At 51.9% G+C, this 21629-nt stretch overlaps 1 protein-coding gene across 1 annotated transcript in view; it reads right to left on the bottom strand.

The window, feature by feature from the left end:
* Nucleotides 1-5387: 5387 nt before the first annotated feature.
* LOC142905721 (uncharacterized) overlaps nucleotides 5388-21629 on the bottom strand; it is a 29017-nt gene continuing 12775 nt past the window's right edge. Inside the window, exons 2-3 of the mRNA XM_076052789.1 lie at nucleotides 13774-17871; nucleotides 5388-12954 (exon numbers count right to left, since the gene is read on the bottom strand). Of these exons, the coding sequence (XP_075908904.1) occupies nucleotides 16889-17871 (983 nt within the window). The 3' untranslated portion in view covers nucleotides 5388-12954; nucleotides 13774-16888. The remainder of the gene's footprint in view (nucleotides 12955-13773; nucleotides 17872-21629) is intronic.

Here is a 21629-nt window from a genome sequence, read left to right as displayed (position 1 = left end):
ACACAACACACAACACACGTGCACATGTACGGAGACGTCCCACGTAAGACAAACAAGACACTCGCACGCACGCTTGGACGTGAGACGACACGTTTCGGAGGCGCAGAGCCAACCACAGCGACTCGACGAATAATGATATCTGTACAATGTTTTTTTTTATTAAACGCATTCTGTGCACCGTTCAGAGACCATGGTGGTGGTGGGTGGGGGTTTGACACACGCGATAGTTTCTGTGGGGCGCTTAATAAAGACTCCTCCTGCTCATAATTGCCCCTCCACAAAAGTGGATTTTGCATTTGGTCCCGGCGCAAGTAACTCCACGTGTCTCTCTCTCTCTCAATCTCTCGATCTCTGCGCCTCGGCGATCGCTGTCTCTTCAGCAAGCAGAGGAGTCGTGCTCGCTTGAATTATTTGCTGGCGAACCGACCTGAAGTTTTCTACACACAGAGAGAGAGAGAGTGTCCCCCTTCTTGCCTTCTAACCATCTGGCACTTGACCACCATTAGTTCAAGCATGCCATTGCCCTGCTGATGAGACGGCTGAACGGCAAAACGTGAGCGGCGTAGCTTCAATTATTTTGCCGGGATCTGCGCACTCCGCGTGCCCGTCAAACCCCTTATCAGTGGCTGCCTTATTCCAGACCTTGTTGGTAACCCACGTGCCCTCGTTAGTCTCAACGTTCATCCTACAAAGTCCCACCGCAAGGGAGAAACGCAAAGGGACAACGTTATTTGTGTGCCCGAATTGAAACGACGATACGCTGCATGGACCTGAAAACTCAATTTCCCTGTACACGAATATGTGGCAAACCGTATGGGTGGACATGGTAGTAGTGTATAGTAGTGTATAGTAGTGTATAGTGTAGTGTATAGTAGTGTATAGTGTAGTGTATAGTGTAGTGTATAGTAGTGTATAGTGTAGTGTATAGTGTAGTGTATAGTGTTGTGTATAGTAGTGTATAGTAGTGTAGTGTTTAGTGTAGTGTTTAGTGTAGTGTATAGTGTAGTGTATAGTAGTGTAGTGTATAGTGTAGTGTATAGTAGTGTATAGTGTAGTGTATAGTGTAGTGTATAGTAGTGTGGTGTATAGTGTAGGGTATAGTAGTGTAGTGTTTAGTGTAGTGTATAGTGTAGTGTATAGTAGTGTATAGTAGTGTATAGTGTAGTGTATAGTAGTGTAGTGTATAGTGTAGTGTATAGTAGTGTATAGTAGTGTAGTGTTTAGTGTAGTGTATAGTGTAGTGTATAGTAGTGCATAGTAGTGTATAGTGTAGGGTTTAGTAGTGTATAGTAGTGTAGTGTTTAGTGTAGTGTGTAGTGTAGTGTATAGTGTAGTGTATAGTATAGTAGTGTAGTGTATAGTAGTGTATAGTGTAGTGTATAGTGTAGTGTATAGTGTAGTGTATAGTAGTGTATAGTAGTGTAGTGTTTAGTGTAGTGTATAGTGTAGTGTATAGCAGTGTAGTGTATAGTAGTGTAGTGTATAGTAGTGTAGTGTATAGTGTAGTGTATAGTGTAGTGTATAGTGTAGTGTATAGTGTAGTGTATAGTGTAGTGTATAGTAGTGTAGTGTATAGTGTAGTGTAGAGTGTAGTGTATAGTAGTGTGGTGTATAGTGTAGTGTATAGTAGTGTAGTGTTTAGTGTAGTGTATAGTGTAGTGTATAGTAGTGTAGTGTATAGTGTAGTGTATAGTAGTGTAGTGTAAAGTAGTGTAGTATTTAGTGTAGTGTGTAGTGTATAGTGTATTGTATAGTAGTGTAGTGTTTAGTGCAGTGTACAAGAATACGGGGCAAACCGTACGGGTTGACACGGTGTGGTATAGTAGTGTATAGTGTAGTGTATAGTAGTGTAGTGTTTAGTGTAGTGTATAGTGTAGTGTATAGTAGTGTATAGTGTAGTGTATAGTGTAGTGTATAGTAGTGTCGTGTATAGTGTAGTGTATAGTAGTGTATAGTAGTGTAGTGTTTAGTGTAGTGTATAGTGTAGTGTATAGTATTGTATAGTAGTGTAGTGTTTAGTGTAGTGTGTAGTGTATAGTGTAGTGTATAGTGTAGTGTATAGTATAGTAGTGTAGTGTATAGTAGTGTATAGTGTAGTGTATAGTGTAGTGTATAGTGTAGTGTATAGTGTAGTGTATAGTGTAGTGTATAGTAGTGTATAGTAGTGTAGTGTTTAGTGTAGTGTATAGTGTAGTGTATAGCAGTGTAGTGTATAGCAGCGTAGTGTATTGTAGTGTAGTGTTTAGTGTAGTGTATAGTGTAGTGTATAGTGTAGTGTATAGTAGTGTAGTGTATAGTGTAGTGTATAGAAGTGTATAGTGTAGTGTATAGTAGTGTAGTGTATAGTGTAGTGTATAGTAGTGTATAGTAGTGTAGTGTTTAGTGTCGTGTATAGTGTAGTGTATAGTAGTGTAGTGTATAGTGTAGTGTATAGTAGTGTAGTGTAAAGTAGTGTAGTGTTTAGTGTAGTGTGTAGTGTATAGTGTATTGTTTAGTAGTGTAGTGTTTAGTGCAAACCGTACGGGTTGACACGGTGTGGTATAGTAGTGTATAGTGTAGTGTATAGTAGTGTAGTGTATAGTGTAGTGTATAGCATAGTGCATAGTAGTGTTGTGTATAGTGTAGTGTATAGTGTAGTGTATAGTAGTGTAATGTATAGTAGTGTAGTGTATAGTAGTGTAGTGTATAGTGTAGTGTATAGTGTAGTGTATAGTGTATAGTAGTGTAGTGTATAGTGTAGTGTATAGTAGTGTAGTGTATAGTGTAGTGTATAGTGGCAAACCGTATGGGTTGACACGGTATGACTACGTGACTTCATAATGTTTATTGGAATCAATAACATTCTCGTCATAATCATCATCATCACCACTACAATAGTAATCAACATCGTCGGCAAAGCGACCAATATCATTGTCACGATCGCTATGATCATCGCCACCGTTATAATCATCATCATCATGAGCATCATCATCATGATCATGAACCATCATCACCACAATCATGATGGTATTCCTCGCCATCGTCATTATAATGATCAAAATCATCATCATCATCATCATAATCAACTTCGCAACCGTCAGTACATAATCGCAATCATTACACTACGTAACACAATTTTTGTTCCTGGGTACTAAGTGATAATTATTTTTTAATTGCTTATGCTTCAACAGTATAGAAAATGTTGCTATTATTATTATTCCCCACAAACTTTGCTTTTGTGACCAGGACTTTACGTGAACGAATGCCACAAATGCCACAAATGCACACCATGTGTTCTCATTGTAAAGAGGGACATTTTAAAAAATATATATATCGATGTCCTGGTCACGGAAGCAAAGTTTGTGGGGAATAATAGCAACAATTTCTATACTCTTGAGGCATAAGAAATTAAGAAATAACACTTCCTACCCAGGAACAATGTATTTCTTAACACAGTGTTATCATCGGTATCATCATTACGATCATTGTCAATATCCCGCTCATCGTGATCACCGCGATCATCATCACTGTTATGTTCATCACCAGATTCATCATGAATACCCCTACAATCATCATCACAACCAAAATCAGGCGTAAAATCACCACCACCATCATCATCAACGATATCTCTCCAGGGGTGAGTAAAGTTAAGTACCACTTTGTGAGCCTTTAACCACGTGGAACCACGCAGCGAGGCTCAATAAGCTCCCGTCCTTTGAACAGACCGGTCCCGGCCATGGACACGTGGAATTTCCAACTGGTTTAATAATTATTACACACACACACAAAATTCTAATTTTGCGTCAATACTTTACGTGTGAATGCATATAAACTGTGTTCATCTCTATCACATCGAAGTGAAAGCTTATTATGTGTGTGTGTGCGTGTGGACATACAGTAGTACATCTCGGTCGGTGAACTTGGACGCGACACGTGACGGCTTCTTGAAGTGCACCTAGCCTGGCACAAAGCGCCGCGTTGACGTCTCGGCCACGCTGCCGCTTGCTGTTGGTGATGTTTGTGAGCTGCACGTGGTTGTGTCGAGGGTGAAGGCGCAGCCCTGTAACTGCTCACTCCACTGCCCTGCTGGCGGGGCAGGGCGTCAAAGCTGTCGAGTGGAGGTTGTTGTTCTTTTGGGCCCGGTCTTCAACGTCGGACAGACATCGTCGAAAGCAGTACACATTTTACCCCCCACCCCACCAACACTCTTAAAAATAAAAGACAAAGATTCACCCCCTCCCCACACCCCCAACCTGGACAGCCTAAACAGAATGTCGGGGCAAGTGCTGTTTGCGAGTAGCACCTTTGAAGGCCGGCACGGCACACAAAGGGGGTGGGTGGCCAGCACCACTCCCGACCGCCTTTGTCTCCCCAGCGGCGATGTTTACTACACACAGCACCAGCCATTCATTTGAGGCTGAGTCGACGTAGGGGAGGGCCCAGGACTGCTTCAGATATTCGTCACTGGCGTTCAGCCGTGAGCAGGAAACGAACTTGGGTCGCCGGGTTCGTAGCGTAGAGGGATAATCGCTACAACCACCGCTCCCCACCACCACCACCCACCCACCAACCACCCCCACTATCCCCACCATCCCCACCACCACCACCCACCCATCAACCACCCCCACCACCACCACCCACCACCCACCACCACCCCCACCACCACCCACCACCACCATCCACCACCAACACCACCACCACCACCCCCACCACCACCATCCTCACCCACCCCCACCACCACCACCCACCACCACCATCCCCACCCACCCACACCCACCACCCACCACCACCCACCCACCACCACCCGTGACTCTGGCGTTATCTGCAAGAAGCATTAAGGATTTTTAGGGGCATTATGATTGACAAAGTGGGACATACATGCCCCCAAAGCTCCTTCATTTTTCCTGCATTCTCTTGATGACCCCCCCCACACTCACCCCCCCCCTCCCCACTTCATCCCTCCCCACCGCCCCCCCCATCTCACGCCCCCCCCCCCCCACCGCAGCGCTTCCTCACCACCAAAGACAAAGGTTCCTCACCAATATTAGCCAGCCTCGAGAGACAATTGGGGCAAGTGCCGTCGTGAGCACCCGCGAAGCCCGCACGGCCACCATCGCTGGTGGCCTGGGCCTCCCCCTAGGTCGACTCAGCATAAAATGAGTACGTAGTGCGGTGCGTCAAGCATCGCCACCGGGGAGACAAAGGCGGCCGGGCGTGGTGCTGACCACCCACCCCCGACCCCCCTTCTTAATGCGCACACAGTGGCGGCCTTCAGAGGTGCTCTTACAGTGCTTGCCCCAACAGTGTGTTGAGGCTATACGCGTGGTTCCTTTGTCTTTGTTGTGTGTCCAGCCACCACGCCCGGCCGCCTTTGTATCCCCCGTTCCCCCCCCCCCCCCCGTGGCGATGTTTTAGCTGTCGCCAGAGTTCGTTCAATCCGCGATACACGAACACATCCATTAAACGTTCACAAAGAACACAACTCCGGCCGTAACATCCGATGTGTGTGCATCATCAAATATATCACCTGTCTAATATAGAGACGGATGAACTAACACACGAACGGGGAGCACCACGCCCGGCCGCCTTTGTCTCCCCCAGGGGCGACGTTTACACAGCGCACCGGGTACTCGTTTGAGGCTGAGTCGACCTAGGGGAGGAGGACGCAGAGCCATTACAGATAACCGTCAGCGGTGTTGGCCGTGAGCGGGAATTGAACTCGAACGCGCCGGGTTCGTAGCGCAGTGCGCTAACCACTACACCACCGCTCCCCACACACAAAAAAAGAAAAAGATCCCCCGTGTAGCGTTGACAGACTGTAGGGGCAAGTGCTGTTAGCAACCAGGACCTATGAAGGCCGGCACAGCACAGGAGGAGGTGGGTGGCCAACACCACGCCCGGCCGCCTTTGTCTCACCAGTGGCGATGTTTACACAGCGCACCAGGTACTCATTTGAGGCTGAGTCGACCTAGGGGAGGCCTCAGGACCGGTTCAGATAATCGTCAGCGGCGCTGGCCGTGAGCGGGAATCGAACTCGAGGACACCGAGTTCGTAGCGCAGTGCGCTGACCACTACACCACCGCTCCCCACACACACACTGACATACACACAGACACACAGACACACACAGACAGACACACACACAGACACACACAGACAGACACACACACAGACACACACACAGACAAACACACACAGACAGACACATACACACAGAGACAGACACACACACAGACACACAGCGACAGACACACACACAGACACACACACACACAGACAGGCACACACAGACACACACAGACAGACACACACAGACAGACACACACACAGACACACACACAGACACACATAGACAGGCACACAGACAGACACACACAGACACACACACAGACACACACAGACAGACACACACACAGACACACACACACAGACACAGACACACACAGACACACACACAGACAGACACAGACACACACAGACAGACACAAACATAGACACACACACACAGACACACACAGACACACACAGACAGACACACACACAGACACACAGACAGACAGACACACAGACACACACAGACAGACACACACAGACACACACAGACAGACACACACACAGACACACACACACAGACACACACACAGACACACACACAGACAGACACACACAGACAGACAAACATCCATTCCCACTCATCAACCCTCCCACACGTCAGCAGTGATTCATTTCAGGCGGAAAATTCTTCCTGGAATTGTGTTGGCAAGCCATATCCATTACGCACTGTCTTTTAGCATCGATGCGACCTATACTAAGTTAGCTACGAGAGGAATTAACAACTGCTTGTTTAAGTTAATCGTTCTATTCGAGTAATCGATAATTATCATATCGCAAGGCTGTCGTCAAGAAGACGCTGGCTGCTCCATCGACACAGCCAGCGGTAGCTTCTTAGCACAAGTGAAATGTTGCTGCGTTGAACGCCAATTAAGTCCGTTAATATTTCATCGTTAATGTTCCTGTGAACCTGGTCACGTAAACTCAAACTACATATCTTTTTGTGATCTCTTTCTGAAGCGACCTGGCCATCACCAACGATAGCTCAACCGCAATGGCTTGTAATCGTCTTCGTGTGGAAATTTACATCAGCCAATTAACTCTTAAAAACGCGTGATGTTGATTCTAATTTAGTATGTGTAAGGGGGGGGGGGGAATCAGAAGACACGGAGAAAAATCCACGCGACCACGGGGGATAGAGACACCTCCTCCGAATATACAGCAGCAGCAGGCGTCAGGGTCGGGATCGAACCCACGACCTCCTGTATACCGGGCGAGGTAGTTAACATCTCATAGCCACCGTGATGATGATGAGAGAGAGACACGCAAACTCCAAATATACAGCAGCAGGCGTCAGGGTCGGGATCGAACCCACGACCTCCTGTATACCGGGCGAGGTAGTTAACATCTCATAGCCACCGTGATGATGATGAGAGAGAGACACGCAAACTCCAAATATACAGCAGCAGGCGTCAGGGTCGGGATCGAACCCACGACCTCCTGTATACCGGGCGAGGTAGTTAACATCTCCTAGCCACCGTGATGATGATGAGAGACACGAAAACTCAAAATATACACCAGCAGGCGTCAGGGTCGGGATCGAACCCACGATCTCCTGTACACCAGGCGAGCTAGTTAACATCTCCTAGCCACCGTGATGATGATGAGAGAGAGACACGCAAACTCCAAATATACAGCAACAACAGGCGTCAGGGTCGGGATCGAACCCACGACCTCCTGTATACCGGGCGAGGTAGTTAACATCTCCTAGCCACCATGATGATGTTGAGAGACACGAAAACTCCAAATATACAGCAGCAGCAGCAGGCGTCAGGATCGGGATCGAACCCACGACCTCCTGTACACCAGGCGAGCTAGTTAACATTCATCACCGTGGTGCCCACTATGTAATTACGTCATTAATAGAGGGCACAGCAATGTAGCATTCATATCAGTCGTAGCACTACGGATATGCACAACCTTTTGACTCCGGCGGTTAGTGCCCTTACGCCGAAATCCCGAACTTAAAAGGCAGCCTCCTATCGCTGAGGGGTTTTCCGGAACACATCGAGTGAGAAGTTCAATCTGTGCCCGTACGAGCACACAACAACGATACGACATTTAAATAAAAAGAGACAAAGATGGCCCATGTAGCCAGCCGGAATGTTGGGGCAAGTGCTGTTAAGTTTGGCAACGATTTCAGGCCGGTAAGGGAGCAAGAGAGGGCCTAGCAGGGTTGTTGGGGGTGGGGGGTGGTGCTTACGTGGACAGCAACCACGCGCGGCCGCCTTTGTCTCTCTAGCGCTGAGGGTTTTGTTTTTCCCTCTTACTCACACCGTTTAAGGCGATCTAGGAGACGGCCCAGCAGATGTCGCTCGCCACTAACGTTAGCCGTGCATGGGGTGGGGTGGGAGGGGGGGTCATCGGGTTTGTGGTGCAGCGCGCTAACCACTGCGCCACCGCTCCAACCCACACGCCGCTCAAGACAAAGACCCCGACGGCGTAGCCATTCCACGCCGTCGGGGCTAAGCGCTGTTTAGCGACCGCCCCCGGCCGCCTTTGTCTCCCCACGATGATTTTATTCGCAGCACCGCGACTGGCGCTCGTTTGAGGCCGAGTTTACCTAGAAGATGGTTCCGGAACCGGTTCGCACTGTCGCTGCATTCGAGGTTCGCGGGGTTCTGCGGTACAGTTGCGGATACGTGGAACTACGAGATGCGTGGAAACGTGTGTGTGCGTGTGTGTGCTGTGTGTGTGTGTTGGGGGAGCGGTGGCGCAGCGGTTAGCGCGCTGCGCTACGAACACGGCGACCTTAGTTCGATTCCCGCTCACGGCCAACATAACCGGGTGACGATAATTTGAAGCGGTCCTGGGCCTCCCCCTAGGTCGACTCAGCCTCAAATCAGTACCTGGTGCGGTGCGTTAAAATTTGCTCCTGGGGAGACAAAGGTGGCCGCTAACAGCACTTTGCCGCAACAGCGTGTCGCGGCTATACGGGGGATCTTTGTGTGTATATGCTCGCGCGCGTGTGTGTGTGCGTGCGTGTGCGCGTCTGTATCTTTGGCAAAAGCTTTCAGATTTTTATACAGAATCAGAAGCGTTGTCAGTGGGGAAGTGGGTCACGGGTCTGGGAACGTTGCCAAACGCGGGCATCGCCTCCTCCTCCTCCCACACGCTCCTCTCTCTCACCCACCCACGCACAGACAAAGCTCCCCCGCGTAGCCTGTAACACATTTGTGGGACAAGTGCTGTTCGCGAGGAGCAGCACGGCACACGAGGGGGTGGGTGGTCATCAACACCACGCCCGGCCGCCTTTGTCTCCCCCCCGCCCCCAGTGGCGATGTTTACTACACACCGCACCCAACACACACACGGACACACGCAGACAAAGCTCCACCGTGTAGCCTTCACATCCTGTTGGGGCAAGTGCTGTTAGCGAGTGGCAGGGCTGATGAAGGTCGGCACTGTGGCACAGGAGGGGGGTGGGTGGCCAGCACCAAGCCCGGCCGCCTTTGTCTCCCCCAGTGGCGATGTTTACGCACCGCACCAAAGACAAAGACCCCCCCCCCCCGTATAGCCTGTAACAGACTCTTAGGGCAAGTGCTGTTAGCCGAGCACCTAGGTATGAAGGCCCGCACGGAATGCGTGGGGGTAGGTGGCCAGCACCACGCCCGGCCGCCTTTGTCTTCCCCACTGACAATGGACTCATGCACACACACACGCGCACTGTATCATACAGCTAAGACGTGGAGAGCTAAACACACTCGCCTATAGCATCGTGTGTGTGTTGTGTGCGGTCTTAAAAAGGGAAGATTGCATAATGTTCGACGTTTCGGGGCAATGGCCCTACAAGTCAGTGTCATTTGACAAATGCGTCTTGTTGCTGTCGTCGCTGGCGTCGTGAAATGTGATCGTGCGCCGCTGATTTAATTTGTGAACGGACAGAGAGAGACGCGGACACACGCGGAGTGAAGCACAAAGCTCCCCCGTGTAGCCTTAACAGACTGTAGGGGCAAGTGCTGTTAGCGAGCAGCACCTTTATAAAGGCCGGGACGGTACGCGAGGGCTGGGGTGGGTGGCCAGCACCACGCCCGACCGCCTTTGTCTTCCCCACTGACAATGTTTAACACATCGCACCGGGTACTCATTTGAGGCCGAGTCGACCTAGGGGAGGCCCAGGAACCGGTTCAGATGATCGTCACTGGTGGTGTTGGCCGTGAGCGGGAATCGAACTCGAGGTCGCTGGGTTCGTAGCGCAGCGTAGCGCTAACCGCTGCACCACCGCTCCCCACACACTCACACAAACACAAAGGTAAAGCCCCCCCCCGCCACCACCACGTGTAGCCTCTTTGGCAGACTGCCAAGGGCAAGTTGCTGTGAGCGAGTAGCAGCACCTACGGAGACCGGCACGAGGGGTGGGGGGTGGGAGGTGGGTGGGTGCCCAGCGCACCCGCGCCCGGCCGCCTTTGTCTTCCCAAGCGATGCTGTTCACTGCACACCGCACCAGGAAACCCACTATCGACGTCGAGTCGCTCACACACACACACACGAGACGCCACTCACACAGAATACTCGCCACCCTATATTTTACGCCGTGATTATAATTAACGCGCGCCTGTCCGCCTGCGTGTCGTCTCCTCCATTCCTCTGTCTGCATAGCCGAATGTCCCGTCTGTCTCCCGATCCTTGTCTCTCTGTCTCTCGATCTTTCTCTCTCTCTCTGTCTCTATATCCTTCTCTCTGTCTCTCGATCCTTCTGTCTGTCTCTCGATCCTTCTCTCTGTCTGTCTCTCGATCCTTCTGTCTGTCTCTCGATCCTTCTCTCTGTCTCTCGATCCTTCTGTCTGTCTCCCGATCCTTCTCTCTGTCTGTCTCTCGATCCTTCTGTCTGTCTCTCGATCCTTCTGTCTGTCTCTCGATTCTTCTGTCTGTCTATCGATCCTTCTCTCTGTCTCTCGATCCTTCTGTCTGTCTCCCGATCCTTCTCTCTGTCTGTCTCTCGATCCTTCTGTCTGTCTCTCGATCCTTCTGTCTGTCTCTCGATCCTTCTGTCTGTCTCTCGATCCTTCTCTCTGTCTATCTCTCGATCCTTCTGTCTGTCTCTCGATCCTTCTGTCTGTTTCTCGATCCTTATCTCTGTCTCTCTCTCGATCCTTCTCTCTGTCTCTCGATCCTTCTCTCTGTCTCTCGATCCTTCTGTCTGTCTCCCGATCCTTATCTTTGTCTCTCGATCCTTCTCTCTGTCTCTCGATCCTTCTCTCTCTCTCGATCCTTCTCTCTGTCTCCCGATCCTTCTCTCTGTCTCTCGATCCTTCTCTCTGTCTCTCGATCTTTCTCTCTGTCTCTCGATCCTTCTCTCTGTCTCTCGATCCTTCTCTCTCTGTCTCCCGATCCTTCTCTCTGTCTCTCCGTCCGTTTCCCTGCCTGAGAGTCTGTCCGCCTGTAGGACCCCCCATGTCCACCCGCCTGGATGTACATCCCTTCACTTGTGTGCCTGTCTGTTCGTCGCACAAAAGTCCGTCCGACCATCAGCCGGCTTTCGCCACCAATATTATTCATGATCAAGGTTTTTGTTGGGTTAGATCGCGTAGGTATAATGTTGTGTCGTAAACCCTCCACCACCCGACACGTCCAGTAAGGCTTGTCACGTAAACAACGCGTGCCAATTGGTTAATAGTATAGTGTATAGTAGTGTATAGTGTAGTGTATAGCAGTGTAGTATATAGCAGTGTAGTGTATAGTGTAGTGTATAGCAGTGTAGTGTATAGTAGTGTAGTGTATAGCAGTGTAGTGTATAGTGTAGTGTATAGCAGTGTAGTGTATAGCAATGTAGTGTATAGTGTAGTGTATAGCAGTGTAGTGTATAGTAGTGTAGTGTATAGTAGTGTAGTGTATAGTGTAGTGTATAGCAGTGTAGTGTATAGCAGTGTAGTGTATAGTGTAGTGTATAACAGTGTAGTGTATAGTAGTGTAGTGTATAGTGTAGTGTATAGCAGTGTTGTGTATAGCAGTGTAGTGTATAGTAGCGTAGTGTATAGTGTAGTGTATAGCAGTGTAGTATATAGTGTAGTGTATAGTGTAGTGTATAGTAGTGTAGTGTATAGTGGAGTGTATAGCAGTGTAGTGTATAGTGTAGTGTATAGTGGAGTGTATAGCAGTGTAGTGTATAGTGTAGTGTACTACTTCAGCCCACCGGTGCGTTGGAGAGTCAATCCACAACATTGATTCTGTTCAAATCACGCGATGATGGTGGTTGATGTAATTACCGGCGAAACGCCATGGTGCTACTCAAATTCACGTACCGGTGGGCTGGAGTAGTACACTACACTATACACTACACTATACACTACCCTGCTATACACTACACTATACACTACACTACTTTACACTACACTATACACTACACTACTTTACACTAGACTATACATTACACTATACACTACACTATACACTACCCTGCTATACACTACACTATACACTACCCTGCTATACACTACACTATACACTACACTACTTTACACTACACTATACACTACACTATACACTACACTCTACACTACCCTGCTGTACACTACACTATACACTAAACTACTATACACTACACTATACACTACACTATACACTACACTGTACACTACCCTGCTATACACTACACTATACACTACACTATACACTACACTATACACTACACTATACACTACACTAGTAACTAATTGGCGCGTTTTGTTTACGTGACAAATCCCTCACTAATTGGCCGTGTCGGGCGGCGGAGGGTGACGACGCAACATTTATAACCCAACAAACCCAACAAACCTTGGTCGTGAATGTCTGTACCTGTCCATCCGCGTTGCCCATCCGCGCGTCCGTCTTCATCGCGCTTGCCCTGTCGCTGCCCCGGACCGCCATCGCCATCGTCACAATCGCCTGCGGCGTGCCACGCGCAAAGCGAGCTAATCCTGCCACGTTCACAGCGGCCCCTTCCCCCACCTCCACTGCACACGCGACCCGGACTCGAACCGGGCCTCGCCCCCCCCCTCTCCCAATCCCAGCTGTCTCTGGGGGGGGGCGGAAGGGCGGGGGGGGGCTCCCACGCGCGGTGGTCGTCAGGCAGCCGCTCGGTGTGACACGTGACACGTGCCGTCGGGACTTTCTGGGCCAGTTGATCATCTCTCGCACGACTCATCTGACCCAAAAAATTCCCGACGCCTCGTGCACAGCATTGTTCACTTGGTCGTCCGCTGGTAAGCCAAGCCCCCCCCCCCCCAGCCACCCCCCCCCCCGAGCCCCACCAGGCCCCCCCTAGCCCCCCCCTCCAGCCCCCAGCCTCCCCCAGCCCCACCAGCCCCCCCCCCCCAGCCCCACCAGGCCCCCCTAGCCCCCAGCCTTCCCCAGCCCCACCAGCCCCCCCCAGCCCCACCAGGCCCCCCCAAGCCCCACCAGGCCCCCCCCCAGCCCCACCAGCCCCCCCCCCAGCCCCACCAGGCCCCCCTAGCCCCCAGCCCCCCCAGCCCCACCAGCCCCCCCCCAGCCCCACCAGGCCCCCCCCCTAGCTTCCCCAGCTGTACCAGGACCCTTCCCCAGCCTCTCCCCTAGGCCACCTCACCAGGGCCCCCTCCAGGCCCCCAGCCCCCCCCCCCTCCCCCAGGCCCCCCCAGCCCCCCCCTCCCCCAGGCCCCCCCAGCCCCCCCTCCCCACCCTCTTGTATAGCTGCCGCGTGAGAATCCAGGATCGGCCCTCTTGTACCCGGTTGAAGAAGCCGGGCCGGCCTGCCAATGGAAGCAGTCGTGGGAACGCGGCGGTATGGTCGGTCCACAGCGGCCTTCTCCATGCAGAGGCGGGACGAGACTCGAGCTGTGGAGATGCGTGAGTGTGTGTATGTGTGTACGTGTGTGTGAGTGTGTGTATGTGTGTATGTGTGTGACTGTGTGTGTGTATGTGTGTGTGTGGGTGTGAGTGCGTGTATGTGTGACTGTGTGTATGTGTGAGTGCGTATATGTGTGAGTGTGTGTATGTGTGAGTGTGTGTGTGAGTGTGTGTATGTGTGTGTATGTGTGAGTGTGTGTATGTGTGAGTGTGTGTATGTGTGAGTGTGTGGATGGGTGAGTGTGTGTATATGTGAGTTAGTGTGTGGATGGGTGAGTGTGTGTATATGTGAGTGAGTGTGTGGATGGGTGAGTGTGTGTATATGTGAGTGTGTGTGGGTGGATGGGTGACTGTGTGTATGTGTGAGTGTGTGTGGGTGTGTGTGAATCAGTCGAGCGGCAATATCTTTTCATCGGTTGCGTAACGCTGTGTGGAAGCTACCTGGTCTGTCGCTCCGCACTAAGCTTCAGGTCTTCTCGGCCACGGTCATTCCCTCCCTTCTCTACGCTTGCGAAACGTGGGGGGTCCACGTTTCGCAAGCGTAATGGAACATCTTCGCCGGTTAGAAACATTTGGGCTGGCCTGCCTATGATCCATCCTGGGTTTAACCAGACTGGATTGTGTGAGGAGCTCACAAATCCTTGAAAGATCTGGGCAAGGTCCCATCGGTGAGCTCCTCCGGCGGGGAAGGCTGCGATGGCTGGGTCATGTAGCCCGCATGCCCAGCCACCGCATGCCGAAACAGCTTTTGTTCGGCCGGATTGAGGGGGCTAGGCGGGCGCGGCACGAGCTAGAGAAGAGATGGAGTGATGTGGTACAGGAGGACGTGGAGCTGAGTGGACTTGCCGATGACTGGTACCAGCGGTGTCAAGATCGGCCTCTGTGGAGGAGGCTCGTGAAGGACGCTACTGGGCAGGTGGAGGCAGTCGCCCTCCAGCAACAACGGAGGGCGGAGGAGCGACGCTCAGAACAACGAGCGGAGCGCCGGGTGGCTAAAGCACAGCAGGTTGGCACAGTAGGGGGCACAGGTGGTGCATCAGCCAGTCATCTCAGTCAGTCGACCCGTGGCACCTGCTGGGTCTGCCCCGTGACCTCCTGCCAGCGGGCGTTCGACACTTCACGTGGCCTCAGGGTGCACATAGCCTGGCACAAGCGTCGTGGTGACGTCACCGCCACTTAGTGGCGAATGGCGGTTGTTGTTGTATGTGTGTGTGTATGTGTTAGTGTGTGTATGGGTGAGTGTGTGTATATGTATATGTGAGTGTGTGTGGCGATGGGTGAGTGTATTTGTGAGTGTGTGTATGTATGGGTGAGTGTGTGTATGCATGAGTGTGTGTGTGTATGCGTGTGAGTCTATGTGTGAGTGTGCGTGTGGATGTGTGGGGGCGTGTGTGTGTGTGAGTGTGTGTATGAGTGTGTGTCCGAGTGTGTGTACGTGTAAGTGTGTATGTGTGTGTACGAGTGTGTATGTGTGTGTATGTGTTTGTACGAGTGTGTATGTGTGTGCGTGTGTCGGGAGCGGTAGTGTAGTGGTTAGCGCGCTGCGAAACGAGCCAAGCGACCCGGGTTCGCTTACCATTCACGACCAACAGCAGTGACGATTATCTGAACCGGTTCTGGGCCTCCCTAGGTCAATTCAGCCTCAAATTAGTAGCTGGTGCGGTGGTGTGAACATCGCCACTGTGGAGACAAAGGCGGCTGGGTGTGTACGTGCCATAGGTGCTCGCTCACAGGACCTGCCCCAACAGCTTGCCAAGGCTATGTGATTGATCTTTGCATGAGTGGGTGTGTATGAGTCTGGATGTGTGTGTGTGTAAGCCTGGTTCCCCGATTTCAATCCCTAATCACGGCTAACATCAGTGCCGAATTTTCCTGAAGAGGGACCTGGGTTTCCCCTTCGTACTTTGGCGTTTTTTGTTGTTGTCACTCAGATTTCCTCCCACACTCCGAATTTAAAGTGACTCACGTGATATCGGATAAGCTACGCAGGTCTACCAGAGGTAGTGGACAGTCCCAAACCTCTGGTAGCTGGCCAATAGCAAATGGACAGTCCCAGACCTCTGAGAGCTGGCAAATAGCAACTGGGACAGTCCCAGGCCTCTGAGAGCTGGCCAATAGCAATTGGAAAGTTCTAGACCTCTGGGAGTTGGCCAATAGCAATTGGACAGTCCCAGACCTCTGGGAGCTGGCCAATAGCAATTGGACAGTTCTAGACCTCTGGGAGCTGGCCAATAGCAATTGGACAGTCCCAGGCCTCTGAGAGCTGGCCAGTAGCAATTGGACAGTTCTAGACCTCTGGGAGCTGGCCAATAGCAATTGGAGTGTCCCAGACCTCTGGGAGCTGGCCAATAGCAATTGGACAGTCCCAGACCTCTGGGAGCTGGCCAATAGCAATTGGACTGTCCCAGACCTCTGTGAGCTGGCGAATAGTAATTGGACTGTCCCAGACCTCTGGTAGCTAGCCAATAGCAATTGGGCAGTGCCAGACCTCTGAGAGCTGGCCAATAGCAATTGGACAGTCCCAGAACTCTGGGAGCTGGCCAATAGCAATTGGGCAGTCCCAGACCTCTGAGAGCTGGTCAATAGCAATCGGACAGTCCCAGAACTCTGGGAGCTGGCCAATAGCAATTGGACAGTCCCAGACCTCTGGTAGCTGGCCAATAGCAATTGGACAGTCCCAGACTTCTGGGAGCTGGCCAATAGCAATTGGACAGTCCCAGACCTCTGGTAGCTTGCCAATAGCAATTGGACAGTCCCAGAACTCTGGGAGCTGACCAATAGCAATTGGACAGTCCCAGACCTCTGGTAGCTGGCCAATAGCAATTGGACAGTCCCAGACTTCTGGAAGCTGGCCAATAGCAATTGGACAGTTCCAGAACTCTGGGAGCTGGCCAATAGCAATTGGGCAGTCCCAGACCTCTGAGAGCTGGCCAATAGCAATTGGACAGTCCCAGAACTCTGGGAGCTGGCCAATAGCAATTGGACAGTCCCAGACCTATGGTAGCTGGCCAATAGCAATTGGACAGTCCCAGACTTCTGGGAGCTGGCCAATAGCAATTGGACAGTCCCAGAACTCTGGGAGCTGGCCAATAGCAATTGGACAGTCCCAGACCTCTGGTAGCAGGCCAATAGCAATTGGACAGTTCCAGAACTCTGGGAGCTGGCCAATAGCAAGTGGACAGTCCCAGAACTCTGGGAGCTGGCCAATAGCAATTGGACAGTCCCAGAACTCTGGGAGCTGGCCAATAGCAATTGGACAGTCCCAGACCTCTGGGAGCTGGCCAATAGCAATTGGACAGTCCCAGAACTCTGGGGGCTGGCCAATAGCAATTGGGCAGTCCCAGACCTCTGAGAGCTGGCCAATAGCAATTGGACAGTCCCAGAACTCTGGGAGCTGGCCAATAGCAATTGGACAGTCCCAGACCTCTGGTAGCTGGCCAATAGCATTTGGACAGTCCAAGACTTCCGGGAGCTGGCCAATAGCAATTGGACAGTCCCAGAACTCTGGGAGCTGGCCAATAGCAATTGGACAGTCCCAGACCTCTGGTAGCTGGCCAATAGCAATTGGACAGTCCCAGACTTCTGGGAGTTGGCCAATAGCAATTGGCCAGTCCCAGGCCTCTGGTAACTGGCCAATAGCAATTGGACTGTCGCACGCCTCTGGGGGCTGGCCAATAGCAATTGGACATTCCCAGACCTCGAGGAGTTGGCCAATAGCAATTGGACAGTTCCAGACCTCTGTGAGCTGGACAATAGCAATTCGACTGTCCCAGACCTCTGTGAACTGGCCAGTAGCAATTGGACAGTCCCACACCTCGGGGGCTGGCCAATAGCAATTGGACTGTCCCAGACCTCTGGGAGCTGGCCAATAACAATTGGACTGTCCCAGACCTCTGGGAGCTGGCCAATAGCAATTGGACAGTGCCAGACCTCTGGGAGCTGGCCAATAGTAATTGGACTGTCCCAGACCTCTGTGAGCTGGCCAATAGCAATTGGACTATCCCACACCTCTGGGGGCTGGCCAATAGCAATTGGGCAGTCCCAGACCTCGAGAAGTTGGCCAATAGCAATTGGACTGTCCCAGACCTCGAGAAGTTGGCCAATAGCAATTGGACTGTCCCAGACCTCTGGGAGCTGGCCAATAGCAATTCGACTGTCCCAGACCTCTGTGAGCTGGCCAATAGCAATTGGACTGTCCCACACCTCTGGGGGCTGGCCAATAGCAATTGGGCAGTCCGAGACCTCGAGAAGTTGGCCAATAGCAATTGGACTGTCCCAGACCTCTGTGAGCTGGCCAATAGCAATTGGACTGTTCCAAACCTCTGGGAGCTGGCCAATAGCAATTCGACTGTCCCAGACCTATGTGAGCTGGCCAATAGCAATTGGACTGTCCCAGACCTCTGGGAGCTGGCCAATAGCAATTGGACAGTCCCAGACCTCTGGGAGCTGGCCAATAGCAATTGGACTGTCCCAGACCTTTGGGAGCTGGCCAATAGCAATTGGACTGTCCCAGACCTCTGTGAGCTGGCCAATAGCAATTGGGCAGTTCCAGACCTCTGGGAGCTGGCCAATAGCAATTGGACTGTCCCAGACCTCTGTGAGCTGGCCAATAGCAATTGGGCAGTCCCAGACCTCTGGGAGCTGGCCAATAGCAATTGGACTGTCCCACACCTCTGGGAGCTGGCCAATAGCAATTGAGTAGTTCCAGACCTCTGGGAGCTGGCCAATAGCAATTGGACTGTCCCAGACCTCTGTGAGCTGGCCAATAGCAATTGGGCAGTTCCAGACCTCTGGGAGCTGGCCAATAGCAATTGGACTGTCCCAGACCTCTGTGAGCTGGCCAATAGCAATTGGGCAGTCCCAGACCTCTGGGAGCTGGCCAATAGCAATTGGACTGTCCCAGACCTCTGTGAGCTGGCCAATAGCAATTGGACTGTCCCAGACCTCTGGGGGCTGGCCAATAGAAGAAGAAGATGATACGGGGTATCTTTGTCTTTGTGTGAACGTGTGTGTGTGAGTGTGTGTGTGTGAGTGTGTGTGTGGTCCGGCAAAACAACCCCCTACCTCCTCGTGGTGCCGGACGGTACCGCCTGGATCTATGTGGCATTCAGGAGGTCCGGTGGACCGGCTCTGGCTCCTGCCACCATGAGGGGTGGACAGTCCTCTACTGGGGCAGCAGACTGCCAAACAACAGGGTGTGGCTCTTCTTTTGAATAAAAGAATGAAGGGGGCGTGGAAGCGTGGCGGTGAGGTGTGGGAAGCTGTAAGCCCCAGGCTACTTTGGGCTCGCCTTCCCATCAACCGGAGGCGAGGAATGGTGGTCGTGGTTACTTATGCCCCTACCGAAGATGAACATCCGTGGAGGGATGCAGGCAAAGCCGATGAGTCAGATGCCTTCTATGACCTCCTGTCACAGGTGCTGGCTAAAGTGGCCCCTTGGGATAGAGTCATCATGTTGGGTGACTTCAATGCCCGAGTTGGTCATGATGCTGGCACCTGGTCTGGAGTGATTGGTGGGCATGGGCCAGATCAGCTCAATAACAACGGTAGGAGGCTGCTAGATTTTTGTGCAGCCAATGGGCTTGTAATTACCAACACGCTGTTCCGGCATCGGTGCATCCACACAACATCATGGATGCATGCCGGGTCCAAGAAAGAACATCTGCTGGACTACATAGTGATTGACCAGCGGATGCGAGCCCATGTCCTTGAAACCAGGACCTACCGTGAAGCTGATCTGCCCTCTGACCATCGACTAGTCATCTGTAAGATGCGCCTGCCATTCTTCCACTCCGGTGGTGGGTGTACACCCAGGACCCCAACCCAACCTAAAGTGGCCTGGTCTCAGTTATCTGATGAAAGTTGCAAGCGAGAATTTCATCATCGCTTGCAGCTGGGATTGCCATCGTCCCCGACTCCTCCTGATGTCGAGGGTAAATGGGCGAGGTTTAGGACTGTGACTCATGCAGCTGCAATGGCTGCTTTGGGTTCGCGGTCCAGACCTCCCCAGAGACCCTGGCTGACAGAGGAGGTGTTCAGGATGGTTGAGAAAAATCGAACGGGCCCACTGTCATCGGCTACAGAATCACATGTCAGAGAATGAGGAGGCTTACCGCAGCCTTCGCTCGGAGGTTCGGAGAGCCGCGAGGCGCTGCAAGGATGGGTGGTGGTCGCGGGTTGCTGAGGAGATGGAGTCTGCCTCAGTGGCCCGTGATCACAAATCTCTATTTAACTCCATCAAAAAAGTAACCTGCAGCGCCACACCTATTACCATCATTAGGGGAAAAAACGGTGATCCAATCTCCGTCCCCCAGGAACAGGTTTGCAGATTTTCTGAACATTTCTGTGAGGTCCTGGGAGAGGGAAAATCCCTCAGCCAGGAAAACATCGTGGCACAAAGTGAGGATGAACCTGCTGAGGCTGCGGTGCCTCAAATATTGGAAGAAGTCACCCCCTGTGAGTGGCTGGCTGAGGTGCCATCTGTTGAGGAAATACTGAAGGCGATCCGGAGTCTGAGACCAGGAAAGGCAGCGGGCATAGATGATCTCCCAAGCGAAATGCTGAGGGAGGGAGGCGTTTGTGCACAGACTGCCCTACATGACATCATAACAACGGTCTGGACCACTGGACGGGTTCCGCAGGATTGGAAGGATGCCCTGGTGGTCCCTCTTTTTAAGAAGGGGGACCGCACAGACTGTAACAACTACAGGGGCATCTCACTCCTCAGTGTGCCGGGAAAGGTCCTGGCAAGGATTATTCAGCATCGCATTGCCAGGCACGCTGAGGAGAGGCTTGCGGAGCCCCAATGCGGTTTCAGGAAAGGGCGGTCCTGCACAGATGCCATATTTTCTGTCAATCTGCAACAGCAGAGGTGTAGGGAATTCCAATAAGACCTAAATCTCTGCTTTATTGACCTGGTCAAGGCCTATGATACCATCAATAGGCCTGGGCTCTGGGTTGTTCTTCGTGCTTTTGGAGTCCCTGACCCTCTGCTCACGATCATTAAGGGCCTTCATGATGGTGAGTGGGCCCGGGTAAAACTACGTGGCCGGGAGTCAGAGCCATTCCCTGTACACCTTGGGGTGCGACAGGGATGTCCTCTGGCTCCCACATTATTTAACATCTATTTTGACCACATAGTTCAATAGCTGTACCGGGGGAATCTCCATATGGTACAGATATAATGGGAGGCTGATCGATGCCCGGGTGCGGTCAAGGGATGGCTCCCTATTGCTCAACCACGTTATGTATGCTGATGATTTGATAATAGCTGCTCAGTCAGAGGAGGAGTTGGAGACGCTGCTGCTGAGACTGGAGCGTTCCACTAAGAGGTGGGGCCTTACCATCAGCCCCACCAAAGCTAAGCACCTGCCTGGGTATTTTGTACCATCGGACACTCCACCCCCACAATTCCCAATCGGTGATTGGGCAGTTGTGGAGAGAGTGGAGAGTTTTCCATACCTGGGCAGTGTGCTTATGACTGGCTCCAGTTTAACAGCAGAGGTCTCACTCCGAATCAGTCGAGTCTCAATATCTTTTCATCGATTGCGAAACGTGGACCCCCCTAATGGAACATCTTCGCCGGTTAGAAACATTTAGGCTGGCCTGCCTACGATCCATCCTGGGTTTAACCAGGCTGGATTGTGTGAGGAGCTCACAAATCCTTCAAAGATCTGGGCAAGGTCCCATCGGTGAGCTCCTCCGGTGGGTAAGGCTGCGATGGCTGGGTCATGTAG

The sequence above is a fragment of the Petromyzon marinus genome, chromosome 58, assembly GCF_048934315.1.
Source record: "Petromyzon marinus isolate PM22_M1 ecotype Great Lakes invasive population chromosome 58, UKy_Petmar_22M1.pri1.0, whole genome shotgun sequence".
NCBI lineage: Eukaryota > Metazoa > Chordata > Hyperoartia > Petromyzontiformes > Petromyzontidae > Petromyzon > Petromyzon marinus.
This window is presented reverse-complemented; position numbering and strand designations above follow the sequence as displayed.